The sequence below is a fragment of the Agelaius tricolor genome, unplaced genomic scaffold (genome assembly GCF_023055355.1).
Source record: "Agelaius tricolor isolate 1412-34295 unplaced genomic scaffold, bAgeTri1.0.p SCAF_6, whole genome shotgun sequence".
In the NCBI taxonomy this organism is placed as follows: Eukaryota; Metazoa; Chordata; class Aves; order Passeriformes; family Icteridae; genus Agelaius; species Agelaius tricolor.
Window position 1 is genome coordinate 11408942 of NW_027269266.1, and position 20740 is coordinate 11429681.

The window sequence follows — 20740 nt, forward strand, 5'->3', positions numbered from 1 at the left end:
GTCATGAAAATAGATGGCAGATTAATAAATGATGACTGGTTGTGATTATAACACTTCCATGGCTTTTCATTTTGTCTGTAGCTTTCAGTGTTTGTAAACATGAGTTCTTCTTGGATGTTTTTATTCTGTAAAACTGTGGTTTTGCTCATGATTTGACTCTGTTGTAATGATGTGTATAGAGGGATCTAAATACAAATACTGAATTCCAGTGCACAGGCATCAATCCACACTCAGGTAGTTTTCTGCATTTCTGGGTAAGATGAAGTGGTTTCCTCCGGAAGGTGCAACCCTTGCTTTCCTGCCTTGGTCCCATTCTTTCTGTAGCTCACACTGATGAGTTTTGTGTCCCATCAGAGCTGTTGACCCCTTGTAGGATCCAGTTAATGGCTGCCTTTCTGGGCTGATGATGTTGTGATCTAGGCATTTATTGGAGTCTCTGCTGACAGACACTTCTTGCTCTTTGGTGGGAAGAAATGTTGAAATACTGATCTGCACTGGCATTTTGATGGTGTTGAGGTCTTTTTTTAACTGTAGATTAAATTGTCATTTTCAGCTTGTGGCTGTGTTTGATGAACAAGATCCACACCATGGGGGTGATGGCACCAGTGCCAGCTCAACAGGCACGCAGAGCCCGGAGATTTTTGGCAGCGAGCTTGGCTCCAACGCGGCATCGGCCTTCCAGCCTTACCAAGCAACAAGTGAAATTGAGGTCACGCCCTCAGTCCTTCGTGCAAGTGAGTAAATGCTCTCGGTATCTCCATGTGTTTTCTCTAAATTTACAAAGATGCCAAGTGCTGTTACCCATTGATGCTGCTGGGAAAAATGATTCATTATCTGTCCTTATCGAAAGCTGATCAGAACTGAGAAACTGCGCAAATGCTTCTTGCATGCAAGTAAACAAACCTGTTCTGTTTTAATAAATTATTTATAAATTGCTTTTAGGAGCCATAAGCTTCTTTTAGGCTGCCAGTTTAAAATTATCCTCACACTGAAAATCACAGCAATATCTCCAAATGTAGTTGCTGCATGGTGTAATTTTCGGTTTGCTAGTTTTGTTCCATTTAATGAACAAAATGGTAAAAAGAAACTAAAGATAGGAGCACTTTCTACTTAACCTGTCAATGTTGCTAGGTTATGCTGTCACCTTTCCATAAAAACACCTGCTAAAATATATGCATTTACTGTGTTGCAAAAAGACACTTTGAAAAGCAGAAACTACATCCAGAAACATCCCTTTATTTTATTTCAGTGTGATGAACATTTGTTGGAAAACCACATAGCAGGAATTACTTTTTGCATTTCTTGCTCAGGCAGGTTCTTTGAATATTTGAACTTACTAAGAAGAAAAATTATGGAATGTAATTTACTTTGTAATTTTCATTGTTGTTAAAAGTAGCATGCAAACAAGACAATGTGGATAAGGCATTGTGTCCTTTTATGTGTAATGTCTGTAATTTTGAACTTTTGAAATAGGGACTCCAGTCCAGAAGATTCTTAGCAGAAGTTAGTATTATCAGTCTTTTGATATTTTACAGATACGTTGTTTAAAACAACCATGTGTAATTTCCAAGAGACTGATTTTGTGTAGGTGTTTTATTAATAGATAAAATCTTTGTTTAAACAGTCAGGTAAAATGCAAATTTCAAAGTGACCACTCTGTTAAATTTGAGGGGTTTTGTACCAGAATATTTTCTCTACGATTGAGGGAATAGCTTTTAAAAATTAGCTTACACAGAGCTGAATGTGTGTCTTTTCAAGCTATAACTATGCTCCATTGCAACACAGAATTAAATTAGGGAAGGATTAATGGCAGAATAAAGAACTATCCTGGAATTTCAGGACCCTTCCATTTTGCTGTCACTAGAGTATGTCACTGCTAAATGCACATCTCATTTCCATGCACAAGCCAAAAAACTGTCCCCCTTGGTTCTCAACTTAGCAGGGGTTAGAGCAGGCAAATGCATACACATTTTCTCCTTAGTGTGATTATCTGGTATATTATACAATACATGAATTTTAGTGCATCAAAATCATATAGTACAGATAAAACTCAGTGATATACTGGACAGCTCACTTATCATTGGTGTCATTCTGGAAAATACATGGAGCACTTGGCTAGTTCACTGGTTGCTAAGATGACCAAAAAGGGATTTGAGACCCTTTAGTACAAAGGTCTTTAGAAATACATAAGACTTCTAAAACTGTTGGTAAGGATTATAGCTCTTTGACACTTTTTGTTGAAGCATGCACAAAAAAAGTGTGTGAAACAATTTGTAATAAATATGCTATCAGAAATGTTCTCCTATCTATCTAATTCCTTTTTTTAAATGTTGACAGATATGTTTTTGGTTTTAAATGTTCCAAACCATGGGCTTGAAATCCCAGTGCAGTAATGTTATCCCATATTAAACATACCTATTTCAGGAATTTCATTTAAATATACATTGAAAATGGAAATACTATCCTTATTGTTGTTCCTTTATAACTTGTGAAGTGAAGCATAGCATACAAATGGTATTCTCAGTATTTCAAATAATTATCTTCTTACTATGTAAGTTCTATTCAGCAAATAAAATCCATCCAGTTTTGCGGTAGATGCAGATCCTGATTATTACATGTTGACAAGGTCATATATCTATTAATTGGATTGGAGATGGGATACAAAATTGCTGTAATTATTGTAATTTTCCAGCTAATTGCAGGGTTGGCGGTGAATATTTTACTTCTAACAAATGAAAAACAGTATTCCAGCTGAAATAGGTTTATAGCATTTGAGACGTTTTGTTTTGCATCTCGGGTGCTTTTTGCTGGCGCGTGGGCTCTGCTCCGCGGCCGTTCCGCGCGGTTCTGTGCCCTGTGCTGCTGCTCACCTGCACCCTCTGCTCCCAGGCAGCAGCTCCCTGCATTGGGCTGGGGCTCAAAGCCTGCTGAGATTCTCCTCTCTTTGTTCTGGTTGCCATGCTACCCCTTCTGTTTGTTTATAGATCACACCATCGCTCCTCTCCCAGCAAGGGAAAGGTTAGCTAGATCAGGTCCAGCTGGAAAAGTAATATTCATCTGGAGTCCCTCTTTTCCCATGCACAAACACAGCCTGTACTTTGCATGTTGGGGAGGGGGGGGGGTGTGTGTGTCAAATTCCATCTTCCCATATAAACATGGAAACAAAAATGAGGCTGGCCCATACCCCCTGTGTTGTTTTGCACTGTGAAAACATAATTCATTGATATAAGCAGTTGATTTATTTATGTTTTTTATCTAGCTCTTTCTTTTGTACTGCTTTTCTGTTACCCCAGTTAAACTTCTTATTGTATTTCATCACTTCAGCTGCATTCTTTTTCTGAGCATACAGTACACAAGGCGTTTTTTGTGTTGTGCCTGCGTGTTTTCTGGGAAGAGGTTGGAAGCTCACTGCAGAAGACTGTTAAAGCAGACTGATGTTTATTCCCTGCTGAAATATAAACTGGAGGCGCAGGTGAAAATTGCCAAACCTAATGAGCAATTTGGCAGATAAGACAGGATGTCAGGCAGTGACAGTTCAGCAGCGAGTGCACTGCCTGTGAACCAAGTTGTTTGTTTCACAGTACTGCATTTAAATATTGTAAATAAAATCCCTTTCAGCTTCATGAGATACTGTGAAAAGGGTCATCTCTTTGTCTTGTTTTCCTTTAGAATTATTTAGCTTGTTCAAGAACTAAGACCACCCTTGGTTATTTGTCTTGGTGTGATTATGTGTAACAAGACTCTGAATATTTCAGCAGTTACAGTGAAAACACAGTTTCCATCCATAACATTATTTGGAAAACATTATAAGAGAGGTTTGGAGAGCTGATTTTTTTTTTCCCTTAAGGGGAATAAAGGGGCTTGGAGAGTCTCTTTTTTCTTTAGCTGTTAATGGAAGGTATTGAGAATATGAAGCCAGATTCTTCTCACATAGACACATTATTGCTGGAGACAGCAAGCACAAGTTTTGCCAAGGAAAATGGCAGTTAGAAATAAGGAAAACCATTTACACCTGGAGAGCCAAACAAGTTTCTCAGAGAAATTGTGGCATCTCATGTGCTTGGAGATGGACAGAACTTGACTGAACATGGCCCTGAACAGCCTGGTCCACCTGGTCCTTTCTTTGGACTGATTAAACCAAATAGATCCAACCAAATAGATCCCCAGAGATCCAACCTTTGTAACTCTGTGATTACAAATATAATTAATAAAATTAAACTGTTTGCTTCTCGAAGCTATTGCTTGTAAAAGTGAATGATGTCCACAGTGACATATTTAGCAGACAGGTGTACAAGCATATTGTGCATGTAGAGCTTCCCACCTGGGTTTGTGTGGTACTGCTTTGTGCCAGTGTGACACAAAGCAGCTGCCTGTGCATTTTAGAAGACTGCTGCTTTTGTTTTCAGGATGTCTTGTAGGTGCTTGAGTTCCTTAAAAAGGAGATGTGGGATAAATGTAAGGTTCTCCTAAAAGCTGGAGGGTCGGTATCTCCCAGAACACTGGCCAGAGAGCCTAAGAAATTGCTAAGAGCTGGCTGGAATTGGTGCACTCCAGTGAATTATATGCTCAGGTGGTCTGTATCATGTATTTTAGCAGGACTCTCAGCATCAATTTTGTATTCTGGTCACAGAACCAGACCATGAAAAAAAAAGTTTAGATGAGAATATTTTGAAGTGAGTGCACAGCTGGCTCTGAAGATGTGCAAGAAGTGCAGAGAAGCAAAGAAATTACTACAGCTTCACATCATTGTTTACCCAGCAGCGTGGCTGTTGCTTTAAGGTTCCCTGTGTGCAAGTGTGCTCTTACCCTGCAATCAGCACAAGTTTATTCCTCACAGGTAAGAGCATGCATGCAGACTTTGACTGGGAATTCATTGCTATAATAAAGTTCCTGACCTTGCTTGCCTTTGAATTTGTGTCTCTTTCTCTGCTCTCTGAGTACTTTTCAGTTGTTCACTGATAAATTAGTAGGACATATCAAGTATAGTCCCTGAGGGCTCTCTTAGTTTAAGGACTGTTCAGTATTTTAATAAATCTGACCTGGAATGTAAAGTACTGCATAAAAAGCTAAGATGGAGTTTCAGGCACAATGTTTCAGTTGAGCATTGACTTTTGATACGTTTATTAACGGTTTTGAAATCAGTGAGATGAGCTCAGCCAATGTATCTAAGAAGGAAAAGGTCATTTGCAAGGTAGTACTAATGAACAGCAAAGTCCACAATACTGCTAGAAGGATCCTGGCAGTATGGTCACTATTACAATGCAACCAGGCTTTATGCTCTTCCATCAAAAGACCAAAAGCAAATGCTGCTGTGGGCTTGCTGTTGTGAGCAGGAAGATTTCCACTGGAGTGACCAGTTGTGGGGCAGTGCCAGCCATGGGGCAATTCTAAACGAGTTGGAGAGAATCAAAAGAGAGCAACAAGAAAGAGTTGCTTTGGGGAGACTATGAGGAATTGGTAGGAGTGGTTTATTTAGTTAAGGAAAGACAAAAACTGGTAGGATCCAAGACTTCAAATGTGTTGATTTTTTTCTCATTCTTCATGTCTGATAAGAGAAGTGGAGTTGGCATTTCCTGGGCAAAAGCCTTTTTTTGTAACCCATAGGGATAAAAAACATGCTTACACCTCCTTTAGCAAGGCAGTATTTGTGGGAATGGTTCAGAGGCAGGTTCTGCATGCTGCTGGGCACTGTCCTTGCTGTACTCTGAGCAGGAGGGCTGCTGGGGACAATCTGTCCTGTTTGTGGCTAAGCCATTGGGTTGTTTGGTGACCCCAGGTGAGCCATTTCTCGTGTCTGTTGTAACAATGTCTATGTCTTTGCATCTAAGATTGGTGTTCAAAAGATCCAGTGCTAAGTAAACCATTTAAAGATGGGAGTGCATAAATGTGTGAATTTCAAGTCTTTTAAAATTGCTTTAAATATGTCACTTCACTGATTTGATATGAGGATTTATCTAGAGTCCCAAACGTGTATTCTGAGAATTATTATGGAAATATTTATAAGGTAAGGGCTTTGCTTTCGTGATTTGGAGCACTCCATGTCAGTGTGTTGGCAGAGGTGTGTTCATATTTGTTCTGGTCTCAAAAATGATGATCATTTCAGCATGCTTTCTCACATATGGCTGCTAGAAACTTGTTCATTCTTGTTTATGTCTCCTTGACTCGTAATTCAACTCTTAGTCATCTTTATGTATGGAATAAAGATATTTTCAAGTGTTGAAGAACTAAGGAATTGAGAGATTAGAAATGGAGGAAGAGAAAGATGAGTTCATCAAAACCCGGATGTTAGGAGCTTTATCAGATCAAGTTATCTTGAGGATTAAATAGCTGAATACAAAATATAGAGAGAAAATCATCCACATTTATTATGAAAGATTAAGACTTTACAGACAGTGCTTGCTGAAGTCAGGGGGAGGTTTTCTACTCTGTGTTGAGTTTTGGATCAACTCAGCTTTCCATGGTCTATCTCCTTGGTCACCTTCATTGATGTTCAGATGCTTGTCGTTCCAGTGAAGTTCCAGGAATGAAATACAAAGGATTTCCAAACCATCATTTGCACTGTTACTCTCTTGTCAGGTTCTCCTAAGTTTCTTTTACTGTCTGGATAATACAAAAAGAACCTTGAACTGAGGCTTGCACCTCAGTTGTTAGCATCTGAATGAGGAAGGTTTCTCATGAATTGGGGTTTGGGAAGATTTAGCAGAGTCTGTTTCCTCACCTTCTGGTGCTCTCGCTGTTCAGGAATTCTTATCACATTTTATCCCTAAAGCTCTGTGAGGGATATGATTGTTTAAAAGCCAGAGTTATTGAATCAAAAATCAGTACCAGGTGCTGCTTTCTTCCATGAGGCTAAATTTGATCTTTGTACAGCACAGTTCTGACTTGAGTGATCTCCAGTTGGTGTTTTCTCCAAGCATAGTACTCTGCTGTTAATTTGGGATTGTTGAGCAGTTTAAAAACCATGTGTTTTTGATGAGATTGTGACACGTTTGTAAAAACAAATGGATTTTAAACTGCTTAAGTTTCTAAATTAACCTTTAATATCTTCAATCTTCTTGGTATACCAGCAAGCAAAATACTGTTGCTCCTAGTAGGATTAAAAAAAATCCCTGAAACCAATAAAGCAAAAAAAATTAGAACTTACTGATTCTCTGGAGGAAACCTGAGTAATTGTGGTGCATTTCAAGATATTATTCCATATGGTGAGGACTTCTATCTACAAGTACTAACAACAAGAAGTAATAAAAATACAGTATTGTATCTGATACCTGGTTAGAGGTATCAGGTAGCTAGAGAATATAGTACAAGAGGGATAATAAGGAAAGGTTATGAAGATGTAGGTATTGAATTTGAACAGTTTTAAGAAGTCAGGTTTGAATATTAATCTAAATTTGATCATTAAATCTTAAATAGATTTAATGATCACTTGAACAACAAGCTATTATGAAAATCAGAGCTCTATTCTCAGAATATTTCAACACAATATTTCAACCACCACACACAAGTGGTGGTTGTTGGGTTTTATTTTCCCTTTCTTTAAATGAAAGGCAATTCTTTCCTTAATGGAAATGTGGTTTTATGTATGCAAAAATATTATACCACTTTATCCAATCAAATGTTGCAGTGTAGCTGCTCAAGTCTGTCATATTGTGGAATCAAAGGTTTAATACCATTGAGATAAACTCTTTAAATAAACATATAGTTTTATCATCACACATATCAATAAGTATTATATCCATAAGTGTAATAACTCTTAAAATAGATGCTTTCTTGATTGCTTCTCTGTTTCTTGTAATTGCATTGTAAGCAAATGAGGAGTACAGTGAAGGCAAAGGAATATGAATCTGAAATGAGTAGGGAATGCTTTCTCACAATACAGACAACCATCCTGTGAAGTTTTTTACTCTATGAAGACATATGTACATATTACATTTTTTCCCAACAGTTTCTAAAAACCTTATGCAGTATTTATAGATACTTGTTCTGAAATGTGATAAAACAGTATGCTTCAAGGCATCCTTAAGATCCAGAGCCACTAGTCTGCAACAGTAAGTGGCATCCCAGTCTTGTTTTGCTTTGCTTTGAGACAACAGGAATGCGCCTTTGAAGGGGTATGGGGGGGTGGGCAACTTAGATTAATTACTGACCAAAAATCTTTCAACAGGAGAGGATGCAAAGTTTATCAAATGTACTTAATTACTCACTTGGTCCTAAGCAGGCTGATCTAGTGGGATTGATGTTTTAGGGCTAATGAAGAGAGGTGTGTGTGTCTCTGTGCCACACTGTCTGTGGTGCTACCCTGTGTTCAATGCATCAGCTGGTGCATGTCCCCCTCCCCAGAAAAACATGTGGGTATTTTTGATCACAGCCCAGTGTATTAAGATATTACATTTAAAATATATCCTTTATTATGCTAAACTATTACTGCAGTGTTGCTTGCTTTTGTTCATAATTCACTAGGCATCTTCTAGCTCCCTTCCTTATAACATTTGCAGCATATTAACATACTCTTTTAGATGGGGATGTGTTTTGGAGATAGTCCATCTCTTTGGGTGATTACTGGGAAAAAGTTGCTTTAAATTTTGTGTCTTTGGACATGTTCCTTTGAGGAGGATGAGAGAGAGACAGATGGCTACTAGTTGAATAGGGTTGTTTTTTATTTACTCTCATGCCCTGAAAAGGACTGAAACATGATACTGAAATAAAGGAGTGGGTGAGAAATAACTTTCCATTAATTTATTGCTTTATTTCATACTTGAAACAGAGATAGAGTTTTTTGCTTTTCCTATCCATCTCTTGCTATAAATCTTAAATGAATTATCTAATTAAGATGAGTGCCAGCTTCAGAATGTTGTGGGTTCACGTTAGGGGCAGATGAGGCATTCAGGGTGAGAATAAAGAGTATGTATTTAGAAGAACTTCTCTCTTTTTGACCCCTGGCACTGGATGCTGTGGAGGTGACTAGCTTGGCTTCAGCCCATGGAGCTGTTGTGAGCTGGGAATGAGGCACAAGCCCAGCACCTGCTCTCCTGCTGTCACAGCTTGGCCTGGCTCCCTGTAGCTCAGTGTCCCCAGTGCTCTGCAGCCAGGGACCCTCAGCTCAGCTCCCCTTCTGTGACACTGCAAGGACAGACAGGATCCCCCTGTGTGACACAGCTGTCACCTTGCTTTTACTGCCTGGGCCGATGCCAGAGCTGGGCTGTTTGGGGTTGGAGTGAATGTGACCTCAGGCTGTGTTCCAGGCCTGGGTTTCTGGCCTCTCATATGAATTTAGGCAACTGGCTCTATCAATAGGTTTGGATTGACAGAAAGTAGAAATGATTGTATCTGTAGACAGGGAGTTTGGGACCATGTGGGTTTACAAACAAAAGCAAACAGTGGCACTTTAGGTTAAGAAAAATGTTACTAGTGCTTGCATGCATACAGTAAAGGGGTGTACAAAGACAGCAAGAGCAATCTTGCATCAGCTTCCAAATATTGTGCATGTGACTCAGAAACAAGGTTTCTCAAAGCAAACTGTGATCAGCCATTAAAAACTTATCCTGAGGCATTGGATTTGATTCAGTTCTCTGTACAGCACTGTTCATATTCACAACTTAAAGTAAAATTGGACTCTTTTAGCAATTGCTGGGCAACAGGGGATTCAAAGCAGACGTGATGGATGACATTGATACCAACAGATTTCAGATTCTGCATCAGGGCTAAATGCTCAAGGCAACCCAGTTTCTCATTCTTGGATACCTTTAGGGTGTGTTCATCTGACCTGTTTTACTGCTTATTTCAGAGTGAAATGGGCCATTGGCTTCACTAGGTGCACTGGCTAATCTCTCTTGTTGTAGAGAAGTGGAGTTGACCAGTTCCAAAATACATCTCTGCAAATCCTGTTCTGCCTGTGATTTAACTCCCACCATGACAATAAATTCTTACATGAAAGATTTAAAAAAAAAATCATTAAGTAGGAAGTTACCTTTTTTGCCTTAAAAAACTTCATTTGCAAATTTGGAAGACAAGGGATAAGTGGCATTTTACAAGTAAACAGCTATTCAGTTTTACTTACTGAGCAATTTTGCATGGCCCTAGGAAGTTCCTGTACAGCCCTCCTTATGCTTGGGAGGTATATTTGGGTTGTGGACCGTATGTCATTATTGCAGAAAGTCCCATGTTCAGTTTTTTTTATCAGAGTAAGATATTTACTGGGTTTGAGACACTTTGATGTAATTTTGTGGTTAAACCAACAGTGCCATCTGCCTTGGGTCTGACACTGGTATCTGGTCACTTTGTGGTGCTGGTCCCAAACCTCTGCTAAGTGGGTGGCTGTGCTTTTCCTTGCTGTGTGTTCTCAGATGTTGAAGCATCAGAGGTGCCATGTGACACTGACAGCCAGCCCAAATCTGGAGGAATAAACATGATGAGGAGTTAATGGGTTCTGAAGCACATGAGTTGCTTTCAGTGCTCTGTGCAGTTGGATGTCTCTGTACCCCATTCTCTCACACACTCTGCAGGCTGTTACAGCCATCCTGCCTCTCCTGCTGTTCAGGGTATCCTGGCTCCCTGTGGACTTGGCAAAGTTCTCTCTATCCACGCTCAGCCTCTGGAATGGGTGGCTGTGTAAAGGAGCATCCCTTAAATACAGGCTATTAAAGGAAATGCATTTGCAAATTTACAGACAGAATAATGATGGGCAACAACTGCTGAAACTGTTTCAAATGAAGTAACATTTGAAGCAATACTAGCAGTTTTTTTTTTAGTAGATTATAAAAGAACAAAATTTTGTTCACCAGTTTCTAACAAGTTGGAAAATGGACACATGTGCCTTGTTAACCAGCCGTATATAGTACACAAATAAGTCTTTCAGTGCTTTTGGTAAGTCCTGACTTGAACTCTCTGCTTTTAGGCTTTTTGGAGGTTTTCTGCCTATGACAGCATTCTCCACCAAATATAAAAATGATGTTAGCTTCTTCTATTCCAATCCATTTTGAGCTCTGATGTTTAAGACTTTCATTAGATGACAGAGAGATTGTAGGTCAAACACTGCCTGACTTTCACAATGATTTCCATCTGAAGGGTCTTACATAGTGTAGTCTCTTCATGTTTTATTTAAAATTTTAGTTGGATTCTTGACTCATGGAAAAATAAATAAAAATGAAGGTCTTACTGCAGTGAAAAAAACATGAAACTGCTCTGTCAAATGAACTGCATGACATTTATCCATGGGAAATATCCATTAAGTGAGTGAGCAAAGTTACTGCTCTAGTTTGACATAGTAGGCAATATTTCTGTGAGTATTGTACATGTAGATGATTTACTTCTACCTCCGTTTTAAGTTCACCTTTAAAATAATAAAACACAAGTGGGCAAAGTCTTCCCGTAATCCTGCTTTCCCATAGCTCTTTGTTATGTTGCTTAAAACATAACATTACAGTGTAATAAGTATTTTCAGTTCTTCCACCCATAAAGGGTAGGGGGAAAATCTGTTTGCAGTTAGTGCTGGTACCGAGATATTATTTCTGGTTTGTGCTTCAGCAGTGACTGGGGGAGCAGGATGTGCAGCTGAAGGCTTGGGGAGAGGTCACTGCCAGGGTGCTGCTCCAGGAGGAGAAGCCATGTGCAAGCAGCAGTGGGGAGAAGGAAGACAAAACTGAACTGTTGAAAAACCTATCACCCAAAAAGTGAAGGGTGAAAAAGCTTCCACGAAACTGCAGCTGGGAATACTCACAGACGTTTGTTTACTGCAGCTTGGTCTGTGTATTTCTTCTGCTAGTTGAAGAGTTTATCCCAAACTGTGTGTCTTGGCAGCTGCTGCGCAGTAGTTGTTGTGGTGGCAGCACATGCAGAGAACGCACAGAAAATGGGGTACTGAGCAGTGCATGCTTGAGCCATGTCCTCAGTGATGCTGGGAGTGAGCAGCTGCCCTCTGAGGGTGCAGCCTCTGGGTTTGCTGTGCGTCATCTGTGCCCAGAGTGTGCCAGAGGCAGGGAAGCAGTGCCCAAGTAGTCCCTGCTTTGCGGGGCTCGGGGGCCCTTTTGGCCGGGCTCGGGGGCCCTTTTGGCCGGGCTCGGGGCCCTCTGGCCTGGGCTCGGGGCCCTCTGGCCTGGGCTCGGGGCCCTCTGGCCTGGGCTCGGGGCCCTCTGGCCGGGCTCGGGGCCCTCTGGCCTGGGCTCGGGGCCCTCTGGCCGGGCTCGGGGCCCTCTGGCCTGGGCTCGGGGCCCTCTGGCCGGGCTCGGGGCCCTCTGGCCTGGGCTCGGGGCCCTCTGGCCGGGCTCGGGGCCCTCTGGCCGGGCTCGGGGCCCTTTGGCCGGGCTCGGGGCCCTTTGGCCCGGCTCAGACCCCGCAGTGTCCCCGCTGCAGCTCCAGTGCCGGGTATGTGCCCAGCAGAACGAGCTCTGGGAGCAGAGCTGTGCCTGTGTGTGTGTGATTGTGCTGCTATATGGAAGTTCCATCTAGTTCCAGTGGCTGTCCCTTCAGGGTAGGTGGTAATGCAGCTGTTTATGTGCTGTTTGCCTGGGTGGCTGCTGGTGTATTAAGCCAGCTTCTAGGAGTCTTCATTCTGTGTTTTACCAGAATGATTTTGTGCATGTGAATTTTTTGCATGGGATTCCTATTATGGGATGAATTGAATATTAAATTACTCCTCAAACCCTGAAGGCACTACGTCAGCTTCACTCAACCTGAGCAATTTGTGCTATGCTGTATGAACCATATCCCAGGTTCAGTTTCTCAGTTTTCCCAGGGCTGGGATTTTGCTCCATTTGTTTCCATTTTTCTTTTTCAAAGTCAGAATGTTTTACTAAGGGTGAAAAATATTTTTAATGAAGTATTTTAATTTGCTCTTGTGTTATGGGCTTGTGTTCCACCCTCCCCTCATCCAGGTTTTGCCAGATGTTTTAAATATCTTCTCAGTACATATGCTTTCAAGGTTTTTCTGCAAATCCAATTGTGTTTAACAGGCACTGAGTCCTTGTGAATCAGTGTTGTATTTTTCTCTACTTTATGCCTCCCAGATCTGGCAGATGTCTTGAGTTTTAGGATAGCAGGTTTTCAGTGTTTTCTGTATGAAAGCAGATAAGATTGGTACATAGTTAGAATTTCCTCAGAAAGGATCAGTTTAGATGTCTGTGGGAGGAAGGCATTTCATTGACCACATGTTTTTACAGCATTTAGTGAGTTTAGTAAGTAATTAAATCCAATAATTCGTCTTATGCTGTATCAAAAGAGATGACTTTTGTAAGGAAAGCTGTGTTTTTGAGACCTTTTTTGCATTTTTTCTCTTTCTTACCTTTTTTTTTGTTTTAGAATCCTTGTATATGTAACATTTTAACCAAATACGGTGTTTCATTTATCTTTCCTTGGAAAAATTTCTTAAAGTCATAGTTTAACTAGAGGGATGATGATTTTCACCCATAGATACATGTAGTAATTCAGTTTTATTTTCCTTTTGACCAGCCAAATTAAATACATTTGTTTGACTTTAGTCATAACTATTTTATTACTTTCACTGCAATGTAAACTGTTTGCTCTGTGTTTCCTTCCTTGATTTTTTTTTTCCCCTCACTATTTTTCCTGTCATTTGCTTGTAAGATACCAGAAGGGTCATTTTTAACAATGAAAAGTGAGGAAATGTCAAAGGTAGGGCTGCTGCTGAAGGCTCTTTGTGTGCTCAGTGCTTTCTGTCTGTAGGCATCAAGCTGCGGAATGTGAGATGCTCAGCATGTATGATGGGATGAGGCTTTTACCCAGAGAAGGTTAGCTGGTGACTTGATGCTCCTTCCTTCTGCTTCCATTTGCTGACTTCCAGATTGAGAACCCAGTGCATCTGGGTTAACTTGATGCCTCATGGAAATTTTAGAAAGGAGACAACCACTTTGTATCAGCTTGTGATCAGAAACAGAAGGAGAACGGAAAAGGGAAAGCATGAAGAATTAAAGAACCAAGATGCATGGATCAGAAAAGGGGAGGGGGAGGGCAGGAAGAGGAGCTAGTGGCAGGGAATGTTTACCTCCCTGGGGACAAATAAAAATACATAACTGTTTCCTTGATGTTACTGTGCTGTATAAACAGTTACCCTAGGACCCATGTAAATGATGTATGACTAAGAGAGAGAAAGTGAATAGGTTGCTGCTGCCCTCCTGCTCACCCTTTCTCTTTGCAAAGCTCTCTGTAGAACCTGAGACCTGGTCCATGCCAGAAACTGAAGAAAAAAACAACAAAAAAAAAAGTTCAAGACATGAAAAGGAGGGATAATCCCACATGAATACACTTTTGTTATTTCTCAAGTGTTAATCACAAAATGAAAAATGGTAGTGTGTAATGTTAGATTTGTGTAAGTGCATGATGACATTTTGAATTACCTTTCCTGAAACACAAACTGGATTGTCTGACATAGAAGACATTCACTGAATTGCAGAGCTTTAAAAATGACAGTCCTGGGGCTGTGATGGATTCTCTGTCTCCTGAAGTCTTGAAATTAAAGTCAATATTTTCCAACAGAAGTTAAAAGACTAAATGCAGACATTATTGCACGGTGTACCTGGGCTTATATAGGTGTTTGACAGGATGATCACAGGGTGTCTCCAGGATTTGAGTTATGAGTCTTGTTTGGAGTCTCACAGCAGTGCTGCAATGCATGTAGTGAATGATTCTTTGCATACTTGGACCTATGCTTTTCTCATTTTAGGATTCTTCTGTATTTGTTTTATTAACATCTTACTTTTTGTGGTGCAGCTTTTCCCCCTTTCTTGTTGTTTACAATGTCCATTCCAGCCAATTCTGTAGTCTTCCCATCCTGTCTGCCACAGAGTATATACTGCTCTAATACCCTTTGCTCCTGCAAACCTTCCAGCAGCCAGGTTTCCCATTCATCCATACCCTACATTTTGTTTGTAGGTGGAGTGTGTTGGTTAGGTTTGCTTTGTGTTGCTTTGCTTTAAAATTAATTTTAAAGGTTTTTTTAATTTGTTTTTTGGTTCAACTCCTCCTTGGTGCAGAGGAAGTGCAGACTAAGGAGGATAGACATCATCTGGCTGAGTCACCATGGCTTGGGCTGTTCATGTTCTCCTGGGGGACTGGCTAGCGAATCAGCTCCTACCCAGGAAACTGAGGCTGACAAAAATTCTGGATTAACTTTTAATACTTTTTTGGCCCTTCAGCAGAAACTGATCTGTTTTGGCTCAGCTAAAAAAATTGATGTTTTGAGCCCTTTTCTTCCTAGAGTATTTATTCTCTTCACTGTACTTCATGGCCAACTGCTGGCATAGCTGTATTACAAAAAATCCCAAAGACTGTATTTTGCAACAATGGCTTCAAGTGTGCTCTGACTTGATTAGTAGGAAAAACCAGCTTATATCTCTGGCTGTATTAGGGGCATCATGCTGTTGTGTGACTGCTTATTGTTGAACATTTAATGCAGAAGACAGTTTATCTGACAGATTGTGGAGGGATGTTGGAGAGAAAAATAGGTTAAATATCTAAGTCACCATATAAGTGCTAAGTATGATTATAAAATGCAAAAATGATGATACAGAAATGTATGAGGAGAGCCACGCAAGACTGCCTGTGGGCCTAGGATTTTAGTCCTTTGCTTTTACAGCGAGAGACTAGATATGCTTATGCAATATTAATTCAGGATATACAGCAAATTGGCATTTGGAAGCATTCAATTTTCCTCATAATTGTTCTCCATTCACTTGGCCGATTATCAGTAATTTCACGGAATTAAAGATGCTCTTTTTAGAAGTTTCTAGTGAACTCTTTAGAATTGTCAAACAATAACAAACCTGCCACTTAGGCAGCAATTTTCCCTCTTGCTGTCCTCACACTGATGTTAGATTGCTGTTTAGAAAGGCTAGACAAGCAAACTACCATGCAGTAAATCAGCAGGAAATTTTTTTCAGCCTCATGCTGCTGAGTGAATTTTGATCCAAGATTTTCTGTGTTTGTTTTGTTCATGCAAAGGCTTTTATCCTTCAGTTTGGGAACAGAGAGGTTGGTTTTCTTTGATAGCAAATCTGCTAAAGTGTATTTTGTTAAAGAACTTAATATTATATTTTTGTGGATTAAGCTTGTTATCCTTCTCTAGGTGAATCCCACCGGAATGCAATTCAAAGTGTGTGATGTCCACTTCTTTCCTTTTCCTCTCCTGTGGTGTGAAAATGGAAACAAAATAGTTAAAAACCCCTCAGGAAGGGGGTTGGCAAGTGCCATTTACTGAAAAGGTGGCACTCTGTCCTCTCAGTCTGTGTCAAAGGACTTCCTAAAGCACCAAGTGTGCACAGGGACAAGAAGTGCAGAATGTCTGTGGTCAGAAAGGGGACTGTTTTATGGTGATGTGTCACAGCGTGATCCAGTGACCTGCTGGAGCTATTGTGTACCTGCCTGCAGGTTTTGGATGTGCTGAGCATAATCATCTCTCAGTCTTGTGATCTCTGCCCTTTCCTTTCTGCTGGAGTTAGCAGGCCAAGGGGGCAGCATCCCAGTGCTGTCCCTGTGCCAACCAGGAGTGAGGAATGTGGACATCTGAATGTGTGTGGGCTTGGGTCGTTTTCCCAATTCCAGCCCTGCTGAGGTGTTACAGCTGAAGAGCAGTAATAGACCTGTCCAAGATGTTTAACTGCTTTTCTCCTCAGCAGCTGTGTGGAAACAGCAAAAAACTCTTTACGTTTTACAGGTGGTTTTAGTCCAGCACTGGTGTTTGAGATAACCCAGCTGTTTCTGAGGAACATGGCAGCAGCCTTCCTTTGCACAAATGGTTTTGGTCATCTCAAAAAAAGCACATATGGCTGTTTGGTTTGTTTTTATCTTCCCTAGATTAGAATTGCCGTAGGAATCACACAAAAAGGTATGATGATGGTTGTATTCCAAGAGGTGATAAAAACTGAGGGAGGTTAGTGAGGCCTGCTTGATGCTGGGCATGGAACAAGGTACAGCTCAATTTGTCCCCATCTTGAGGTTTTGTAATTCCTGCAGCCAGGAGCTGTTCCTCCATGAGTGGTCTTGTTGGCTTTTGTATGATAAAAACCCCCACTTTCACTGGAAATGTTCTGTAGTGGAGGGGATGGACCCTCCATTATTAAGATTCAGGATTCTTTTCCCACATATGCAAAGTCTTGGCTTCCTTTTTAAAATAGTTGAGAAGGTTTGCATTTTGTATGTGTTGCCTGACCATTGGGTAAGTTTTCTCTCCTAGGTTTGAGCTTGAGAATGAAAATGCTAAACATCCTTTGGAAATATTTTCAAAAGCTTGAAAAATACATTAATCAAAATCTCATCTGACAAAAAGAAAAGTGAACTCTGTCATGAATTAATAACTTTTAAAATAGTTCTAAGAATTCCAGAGAAGAACACAAAGTAATGAACTTGTCCTCAGAAAACTATTTAGTTTCATAAACATTTAAGGAGCATTTTTTGTGTTTATGTGAATGGTGTAAAAGATAATGTTTCAGTTTTTCTAGAGACAAAATCCCAACTAAAGATAATATGTATCTGTAGGAATACAAGTTTACTTTTCTGTAATGACTTCAAAAAACATCTGCCAGAGGTAACTCTGTTTTAGGTAGCCTTTGTGTTTGTAGTTATGAAAATATCTTAGATGTTATTTAATGCAGTAGATTTTTGATGTCTCATATGAAATATTAAGTACACTAGCTCTCATGTAGTTATAAAAATACTCTGCCTTCAGAGATTATATAAACATAGGTAACTAAACAATATTAACCTATTTTTCTTATTTCTTATTTTATATAAAACACAAGATAGCTGCTTTTATTAACCAGTAAAGTGGTTTTAGTCAGAAGCGCCATATTTAATGTAAAAATGGTGTCGAATGAGAACATTTTGAGTTAATGTTCAGATTTTTAACTAGGCACTTCAAAAAACAGAGGTGGTTCCTGCTGGGAGCACATTGACTGTGTGGTGCATGCTGCAGAGAAATTGATGATCTGTGAGAGCCTGTGGGTGTTCTCCCACTCAGTTGTTTGTGCATCTTCCTTGTGTTTACTCTGTGAATGGAAAGGTGTTTTGCACAAGCCATGTATGGATGCATGGATTGAAAATCACTATGATAGGAAGGTCTTACTACTAGCAAGTGTTCTAAATGCTAATATAATATAAAATGATAATAAGACTTGTTCCCTAAAACCATTTTCTCTTAGGTAGGTTAAAGAAATAGCTCCATCAGTACAGGAGATGGCTCTCTTTTCTCTGTGGCTTTTTTTTTTTAGTGGTTATGCAAAGTAACTTCCTTTTGAGGAGTGGAAAATTTTGAGCAATTGCATACCACAGAGCCTTTGTGAAGAATTAACTTAAGCTAAAAGTATTGTTACACTGAATTTTATTTTTGGTTGTAACAGGAGCATGTTATGGTTTTGCAGGTAGAGGGGGAGTAGGGGAAGCCCACGGATGCTGAGGGCAGGATGCCATAGTGCTCTTATAGCTCTCCTTTACATCCTGGCTGGAATCCCATGCAGCTGGGGCACTTAGCTAGAAAAGTAGCTCTTCCTTTGCATCTTCATCTTGGCAGTTGGATGGAGAGTGACCCTTCCATATTCCTGCTTTGCTCCTGGATCCATTTTGCCATGGACTGAAGTCTTAGCCTTGACACTGGGGGCTAGTGGCATTCAGGGAAGTGAGCACTCTGTCCATGAGGAAAGCAACCCTGGCCATGGGCTCATGGGAATCAGACCAACTGTACTTCCTTTGTTTTCCTGGTTTTCCTCCTGTCCATCCTCAGCAGAGATTTTGTTACCTTACAATCTTTCTGCAGGGAGGTCTTGGGAGAGAGTGAGGTGCCCAAGTGCAGGAGGTGCTTGTCTGGGTTCAGGTGCAGAAGAAGCCATTCATTTGCCAGACCAGTTGGAACAGCATGTTTCCTTCTGCTTGGTGTAGAGTGCAGAGTGTGAGGGGTTTTGCAGAGTACTCTTGTCCAGCTGACTACTTGCAGGGCATTTCCAGGATAACCTATCCTGGGCTATTGATTTTCTTTGGAATCTGTTGACATTCCTCATTTTTAAGCAACAACCTCCAATTACTCATGCTAATGGAAGAAGACCAAGTAAAATATACTGGTAGTCTATTCTTTTTCTCATTTCAGTGCATCAATATATTTTGGGCTGCAGAAAAATAACTGCCTTATTAATGTCCTTTGAAGAATGAAACAAAGTGAGAGTTCCTTAACAACATAAAATGAATAATAATAATAAGTAATACAAATAAATATTTACAGATTTTGTAAAATAAAATTTGTCCACCTCATGTGCCCTCTCTGCATGCAGATACTTGAAATTATTGTAGCTCATTCTAGGATGAGACAAGGAAGGGAGCCTTGTGGTGAGGAAACAGCTTGGAAAAGTTAGCTGCTGGGAATCTGACAAATTCTGGCACAAAGTATATACCATAGTATTTCAGTAAATATCTTCTGTTAGTTCTGGCTAAAGCTGTTTCTCCACTAAGAAAGATGATCTTCATCTCTGGGCTAGAACCAATCACAAATTCTAATGAAATTTGGCAACTGCAAGCATGAAAAGTCATTGATCCAAAAATTCACGAACTGTCTTTCATGTAGCAAGATTTTTGAACCTCAGTTGAAGCTCTTTCTACTGGCTTATTTTTGGTTTTGAACTTATAGGAATAATTTTTTACTCTCTTCAGATTTGGCAATGTGAAATTTAAAAATGGAGTGAGAGGCATATAATTAAGCATGCAGTGTAACTGCATGTTTCCAGGGCTGTAGAAGGAGAGGAATGGGGGGGGGGGGGGGGAACCAGAGGGGAAATAAAAATTAAAAAAATTAAAAAAAAGGAAGAGAAAAAGGAAATACAATGCCAAAGTTTTTCTAAGGTGTAGAAAATGTTCTTCATTTCCAAACCAGAACAATTTATGCTCCCTGTTGTTTTAGGGGGCTTTGAAAAGTACATGTAAAGATGCTCAACTTTGCACATGCTTCAAGCATCACTAGTTTCCTGCTGTTCACTAGGCATGGTTTTAAATAGTAGGGGGCTATCTAGAAAAGTATTGAGGATGTCTGCTGGTCTGTCACCCCATGGAGAAGAGCAGGCATTATGTGTTATTGTCCCATTGTGGGCATTATCTGAACAATCTGACAACAGCTTCCAGTGTAGGCTGGATTGCCTTACTGTTTGGCTACTGGGAACACCAGAGTTTTCTGCAGAAGGTCATCTTTAATGTTAACGATTAAAGAAGATTTTAGCATGTTGTGTTGAAGCTGCAACTTCTTATTCCCCACTCTGTGGTTAGAAAGACCTTGTTTGGTCACCATTAGTTTTGTGTAGTCACCAAACTTTGCAGCTTCCAGATTGTTCTCTGACCTACTGCAATGAAAGGTCAGGCACAACATCTCATACACTGGCAGGGAGCAGCACTATCTGCCCTCCCATGTCACAGTCATGGCAGCTCTGTGGATCAGGAGCATTGGTGACATTTCATCTCATTACTTAAACACGCAAATGTTTCATTTGTCTGTGGGGATTGAGCTTGATACTTGCAACTGAATGACAGAAAATAATATTCTTGAGATCTTTATGCTCTGTGCTTTGCCTTTGAGCTGTATTAGTCCCTGCGTGCAGAAGAGCCTTCTGCTAAATCTTGTTTATGGGCACATGGGGTGGCATGACGTGGCCTTTTCGTACTTCTGCTTGAGATCTTTTGCTCTTCTTGGTCATCAGCAGCAGATAGGAGTTCAGTGCAACTTTAACTCACAGATATTTGATAATGAGAGCGTTTGATAATG

The 20740-nt window shown here is 40.3% G+C and overlaps 1 protein-coding gene across 13 annotated transcripts in view; it reads left to right on the plus strand.

Moving 5' to 3' along the window:
- PARD3 (par-3 family cell polarity regulator) overlaps positions 1–20740 on the plus strand; it is a 445322-nt gene that overhangs the window by 148668 nt on the left and 275914 nt on the right. For all 13 annotated transcript variants that reach the window (XM_071428678.1, XM_071428674.1, XM_071428686.1 and 10 more), the window contains exon 3: positions 554–734. In XM_071428678.1, coding sequence (XP_071284779.1) covers positions 554–734 — 181 coding nt within the window. The remainder of the gene's footprint in view (positions 1–553; positions 735–20740) is intronic.